This window comes from Hyaena hyaena, unplaced genomic scaffold, assembly GCF_003009895.1.
Source record: "Hyaena hyaena isolate Hyena2069 unplaced genomic scaffold, ASM300989v1 scaffold_59, whole genome shotgun sequence".
In the NCBI taxonomy this organism is placed as follows: domain Eukaryota; kingdom Metazoa; phylum Chordata; class Mammalia; order Carnivora; family Hyaenidae; genus Hyaena; species Hyaena hyaena.
Window position 1 is genome coordinate 2,089,344 of NW_024080691.1, and position 6,884 is coordinate 2,096,227.

The 6,884-nt window shown below is 42.1% G+C and overlaps 1 protein-coding gene across 1 annotated transcript in view; it reads left to right on the forward strand.

Annotated features, from left to right (window-relative positions):
• Window positions 1-56: 56 nt before the first annotated feature.
• Window positions 57-6,884, forward strand: part of LOC120231622 (prolylcarboxypeptidase) — a 72,409-nt gene continuing 65,581 nt past the window's right edge. The window contains exons 1-2 of the mRNA XM_039231794.1: window positions 57-145; window positions 1,166-1,347. Of these exons, the coding sequence (XP_039087725.1) occupies window positions 1,180-1,347 (168 nt within the window). The 5' untranslated portion in view covers window positions 57-145; window positions 1,166-1,179. The remainder of the gene's footprint in view (window positions 146-1,165; window positions 1,348-6,884) is intronic.

A 6,884-nucleotide genomic window follows, 5' to 3' on the forward strand; every position in this document is an offset into this window, starting at 1 on the left:
CCCGCACCCTTTTCCGCCGGAAGTGACGCTCGGCCTTGGTTCTTCAGAGCCAATCAGAAGAAGGCGCCGCGGAGGGTGGAGATTGAACGCTGCTTTCGGCGAGCATTTTGGGAACGACCATTTTCGTCAAAGTGGGGGTAGAGAGGTGGGGGTTGGCGAATGTTCTTCCCTGACCGGTGGGGTAGTGGCACAGTCTATGAAGTTTGCTTTTGCTGTTAGTGTAGGAATCCCAGGAAAGGGTGGTAGCGCCCCTTCGATCCGGGTTCAGCAGGGTGACTGGAAGGAGGAGTGGAAGCTGGGCCAAGGGGTTGGCGGCGCGGTGAAGACGGAAGGGAGGCTACCCGGAGCTGGGAGACGAAAGAGGACGTATTCTGAGAGAAGGGCCCAGGACCAAGCGGGATTCGGGGGCTACCTGGGCCCTGGCGACTCCCGTTATGGGATGGGCTATGTGGCCAACATAGAGGTTTGGGGTGATTCATGAACAGAGAATACCACAGGAGGTGGTTGGCTAACATAATGGAAGTGGGGTGCCAGGAGCCAGACCGAGCGGTCTGCGAAGCTCTGCTCCATTGTCTCTTGAGTCACCCAGTGCAAGTCCCCCACACCTCTTGGAGTCTCAGTTTCTCCATCTGTAAATGGGAGTAGCAATCATACAGGACACACGAGATTGCTGCGATGTTTGAGTTAAATGAGTCGATGTGTGTGCCATTATGCCCAGTAATATAGTGACATGTAAAGAACGCTCAATAAATTGTCATGGTAGCTATTATTATCACCATTACATGGGGTTTGCGGAGGGTAAGGGGTGTGGCAGTGGAATTAAGGCAGACAGGGCATGGCAGGGAAAGGTGGGCTTGGGGAGCGCTCAAGGAAAGGATGGGATTCCGGCAGTCAGGTAGGAGGGGGTCCTGGGATGGTAAGGGCCGACTTGGAGTGTGATCGTAATGAAGGTGGACTCCAAAGAGGGGGAATGCACGAGAGGAAACTAAAAAGTTGCGGCGCCCTCTGGGACGCGGGCGGTGTGGTTTGGGTGACCAGATTTGGGCGGTATTGCTGTGGGGCGGAGTGGCTTTGGGTTTCACGGGGGAGGAGCCTATCAGCGGTGGGTGGAGCTTCGGACTCTAGCTCCCTGCATCTGCCGGTCTTGCTCCCACTCGCCCTGCAGCTGCCAGCCTGGCCATGGGGTGCCGCACGGTCCTGCTCCTGCTCTTGGCTTTCCTGACCGCCCGGGCGGCCATCCCCGTACCGCTGGCCCTGAGGGCTCTCAGCAACCTGCACAGGTCAGCCAGCTTCACAGCCCGCCCTGCTGTACCTGTGAAGTACACGGTTCACTACCTCCAACAGAAGGTAAGGCGAGGCGGGGCGGGCGGGGCGGGTAGACGGGGGCTTCTCAGTCCGGGCCTAACGCACCCGAGCTGAGGCACCGGAGCCCACACGGAGTTTCAGACCCCTAGTGTCTAGGACTTGTCCAGTCTTCGGCTCACAGTTTCCAGAGGGTGGCACCAAGTCCCAGTTCTGTTTAAAATCTCTCCTCCCGTTACCATGCTTTATTATCAACCCTGGCTCCACACACGCTTCTCCCGTAATTGGCTGTGATAGTCATTCAACTCCTGCTCCCAGAAAGTGCCCTAATTTAAATTCCCCTGACTTCACGTCAAATTAAAATGATTTAATGCCAACTCTGGCTCCTACTCCGTGGTGACAACCATCCTGTCCCAAAGGAACCCCCAAATACACACTTCCAATATCTTATTAGATAATATTGAGTATTCAGCCTAAAACACCAGTCTGTCCTCCCATGCTCAGCTCAAAGTTGATTTTGTAGCCCTTTCATTGAGAGTTGTTGACCTTTCCTTGGGGCACCTGGGTGGCTCAGTCCATTAAGCCTCTGATTCTTGATTTCAGCTCAGGTCATGAGCTCAGGTTTGAGATGGAGCCCCACATCAGGCACTGTGCTGACAGCATGGAGCCTGCTTGGGATTCTCTCTCTCCATCTCTCTCTTTCTGCTCCTCCCTCACTCTAAAAATAAATAAATTTTTTAAAAAAGAGGTTTTTAAGTTTTCCTGTTTTCCACAAGACTGAACATTTATGTAACCCATGCTTGTAAAGGAAGTTGTAGAGTTATGTCTAGATTTGATGGTGGGCATAGGACTAGGGGTTAGCATCTCTGTGGTTCTGAAGATTGAGTTTAAAGTAGGCTTGATGCCTTTGTGTTTGCCTGAAGCCGGAGGCACTCCACAAGTCTGGATGGAAAAGTACATCCTGTGTGAAATGACAGGATCCCTTACAGTTCCATCTTTCTGGGAGCCTGTGTAAAGGTAGGCAAAGATTCAGAAAAGTTTTGGATTAGAAAGAATGCAAGAGTCTGAGATTTGGCTTTTGGAGTAGAATAGATCAGCATTGCACTCTGCTAGCTCTGACATTGGGAAGGTTACAGGACCTCTCTGAACCCAGTTTCTTGATTTGGGGATTTTTGGTGGTGGTTAAATGAAAACAGATAACATGTTCCTAGCAGAGTATCTGACCGTGAGTAGACACTTATTAAAGTTGGGGTCATTGACCTATGTCAATATGAATTGACTTTGAATAGGATAGAGAGAGTGCATGAATTTGTAACTGAAATGATTTTTAACCTTGAAATTTAAATTAGAGTTTCTGAGGAAGAGAAAGCATTTAATTTCAGCAGAGATACCAGGAAGTGGGTTTTTCTCAAGCAGCTCACTTAAATTCACTCTCTAGGCTACGGCTTACTCATTTATAAATGGAGAGGTTTGAACAAGGAATGACCTGTTACACACTGTACTGAGGAAAATTTAGGGCTCTTTGGGAAGCTGTGTCAGAGACGTGGTGGGTGGAGGCCACTATAGGGTGCTCCAGTAACCTCTATCTCCCTGACATCTTTGAGCCTGAACTTTATGCTTTGGTGTGTTTTATATATTGGGATTTTGTATACAACTATTTGCACAGTTTCATCAGTAAAGTAAAATTGAAGGGAAACTATTGGAATGAGTATCTGAAATCTCTTTAAAAATGATGAAAAAGAGAACTAGCAGCAGAAAAAGAACAAAAGGTGGAAGAGACTAAAATATCTGTGAACACTTAATTTATATCCCTTCATTATAGATTACTTTCTCATTTCATTTTTTTTGAGAAACTTCCATATATGTATTTATTGCATAATAATGGTTATAGTAGTTACCAATTTTGGAATGTAGATTTTTAGTTGGGACTATGTCTATTTAAACTCAACTTGATTTTTTTTCTTTTTAGTTAAAGCACATTAAATATTTATATGCCTTTTATTTTTTTTCTTTTTTCAAGTTTTTATTTAAATTCCAGTTGGAGAGTAATTTTAGTTTCAGTGTGCTTTTATGCCTTTTAATAATAAACATTATTATTACAATTGTAAGGCTCAGTTTTTATTCAAGGTTTAATTTTTATCAAACCTTGTAATGATTTTTCTTTTCTTTAAAAAAATTTTTTTAAATATTTATTTCTGAGAGAGAGTGAGCGAGCGTGATCAGGGGAGGGTCAGAGAGAGAGGGAGGCACAGAATCTGAAACAGGCTCCAGGCTCTGAGCTAGCTGTCAGCACAGAGCCCGATGCGAGGCTTGAACCCACGAACCATGAGATCATAACCTGAGCCAAAATCGGATGCTTAACCGACTGAGCCACCCAGGCACCCCCTGATTTTTCTTTTCTGTAGTTATATCTGTCCAGTTGACCAAGCTATTCCCAGCTATCCTTTTATGAACCTAAGGTCCATGAATAGTCTGGGTAAAAATGCCTTAGGGAAGGCCCTCCCTTTTGCCCCCCAACACACACATATACTTTCAGCAACATAGAATGTAGACTCAATTGAATTTTACAGTGCTCAGAAGTTCTACCTGGCGTACTATCTCTCTTCTCCTAAAGTTAAAGTCAAACCTGTATCCCAAATGAACTGTCCCCTCTTCTGTGAAGTGTTCTTGACTTTAGGGCAACTTAGTTGATTCTTTTCCACTCTGCACACTTACTATTTTGGTGTGTCCCCCATACCTAGACAACACACTCTAGTACCCAGAAGGGCCCACAAAAAAGATAAAGTACAAAATACATATTCATTGAGGGAATGAATGAATGACTATCCAAAAAAAACCCAAATAAGGCAAAATCTGCCATCATTTAATTGACACAAATCAGTTTTTATTTTTCTTTTCATCTTTTATTTCTATTCTTTACTGTTTTTCCTCTTCTTTCAGAGTCTTCAAATGTTGTTGATTTTGTAGGAATATTTAATTTCTTTTATATGAAGTAACTAAATCAGGAGACCAAACAAGGGATAGTACCTCACTTGGTCACATCTGGGCTTTGGGTACATGTGTGATTCCAATGTTGTAAGGGGCTCCTTGGAATCCTTGGCTTGTGGTTACAAGGTTTCCCTACTTCTCATTACTCTTCACCACTTACCCTAAGCCCATCAGAGTAGAATTTGAGTCCTGAGGACATTTTACTATGGGATGTACTGGGAAAAGAGAATGAATCCCTTGAGGCTCTCATTTTCCTCAGTGGTGAGTTAGGAAGTAGCATTCACTGTATTAGTCAAACTTCTCTACAGACACAGAACCAATAGAATGTGTCTGTGGGTGTCTGTATATCTCTTGTTTCACAGAGATTGATTTATTTTAAGGAATTAGCTCATGTGAATTAGTTCAAAGTCTATAGGGGAGGCTGTCAGGCTGGACATCCAGAGATGAGTTGCAATTTGAGACTAAGAGAGCCTGCTTGCACACTTCCTTCTTGCTTAGGAGAGCTTAGTCTTTTTTTTTTTTTTTTTTTTTTGCTATTCAGGCCTTCACCTGGTTGAATGAGGTCCACCCACATTATGGAGGGTAAATCTACTTTGTTCAAAGTCCAATATTTAACTGTTAATCCTGTCTAAAAAAACACCATCATAGAAACAACCATAATGTTTGACCAAATATCCCGGCCCTATAGCCCAGCCAAGTTTACATGTAGAATTAACCATCATTTCTGCCAAAGTTGTTGTGAGGGCTAAATATGGTAACACATGAAAACGCATGCACAGTGCCTGGAACATGGTAGGAACTTAAGGAAAGTAATAGAGTAATGCTCTTTCTTCCCCACTCTGTCCTAAAACCACACTCTCATAGTGTTATCATTTCAGATTGATCCAAATGCATGACAGTTGTGGTAAGCCTCTTCTAGAAATTTAGTGGTCAGTCATCTGTACTTAATTATTCCTATTTAGCTACTGACTGATGTTTATGTTAGAACTCTGCATCTTGACGCAGCATTAAGTTAATGGCCACCGACTTCTGCAAAGCCTTCCTACAGCTCTTTCCTTGCCTGCTGTGAAGCAATCCCATCAGTGGGCTAAGCTATTTTTATTTGTGTTACAGCTCTACTTTCATTTCCTACTCCAGGTTCTCCTTTCCCACTCATGTCACATGTCACGGTGACCCTAATGTCTAGTAAAATATTGCTCTTTTCCTCCTCCTCTTCTTATTTTTCCCCCTCTTCTCATTAATTAGTTCATCTATTGATGGCTTTCCTCTTAAGACCTGGAGTATATGTTACAAATATTATATGACTTCTGAACTGATTTCTGTTTTTAACCAGGAATCAATGCCAGGAGGGGTCTTAGTGATCATGTAGTCCATCCGTTAGATATGATGAAGTCACTTTGATCTAAATTATGGAGAGTCAAGGATGTCTGGGTGGCTCAGTCAGTTAAGCGTCTGACTTCAGCTTAGGTCAGATCTCACAGTTTGTGGGTTTGAGCCCTGCATCAGACTCTGTGCTGACAGCTCAGAGCCTGGAGCCTGTTTCGGATTCTGTGTGTGTGTGTGTCTCTCTCTCTGCCCCTCCCCCACTCGTGCTCTGTCTCTGTCTCAAAAATAAATAAACTATAAAAAAAATTTTTTTTAAAGATTATGGAGAGTCAGGAACTTGATAGAGATCAAATACCATACAAGTTTGAGAATAAATTGTGTCTCTCATTACCTGAGTAATTCTAAACATCTATTTTTATAATCAACGAGATGGGGATAATTACACCATTCATCTTACAGATTTGTTGTGAAATGAGCTGGTATGTGTAAAGGGCTTACATAGCACAGTTTATATCACTTCACCCAATAAAGGGTAAATATTTTTATCTTATCTTATAGTTTCTTAATGTATGTGGCTTTAACCTACCCCTTCTCCACACAGAATAAAATATTTAAATCACACTTAGTATACCTAAAATAGTTATTTTGTAAAATATGAAAATCTTTATGAACTTTTCAGTTACATAAACGGTACATATATGTCTTTTTATCAGTGGGATATAATTTAATACACTTATAAATAAGGCAAAGAAATGAACTATTTCCTTGTTTGAAACAATTTTCTTTTACACAAGACTGATACATAATGAAAAGCATATAAGCTATTTCTGTTATTTTTTTCCTGTGCTATTTTGTTTTTTGGTAAGTTGTGGAGGAGACAATATAAGACATCTTACATAAGATAATTATGTAAGATAATTGTATCTGCCATTCTGTGAAACATTTGTAATTCTGTTCACTGAGTGGCTCCCGTCTATATATGGCCCTATATCAGGATATGACTATATCTCCTATATAGTGGGGATTTGAGTACAAGTTGTGTTTTTTACCATTGCCATTGGTTGCCTTTGGCACAGCATACATAAACAGTTTTTCCATCTCAACTTTGAATTAGACACAGAATTATATCATGTAAAGAGTTTTTTAAAAGTAAAATTACTTAGCTCTACCACTAACACAGTATTTATAACACAGAACACTGTATATTTATGATGTTAAAGTTTATTTGGTTATGGGTGGATTGGAGACAAAAGAAGAATCATAGGGAA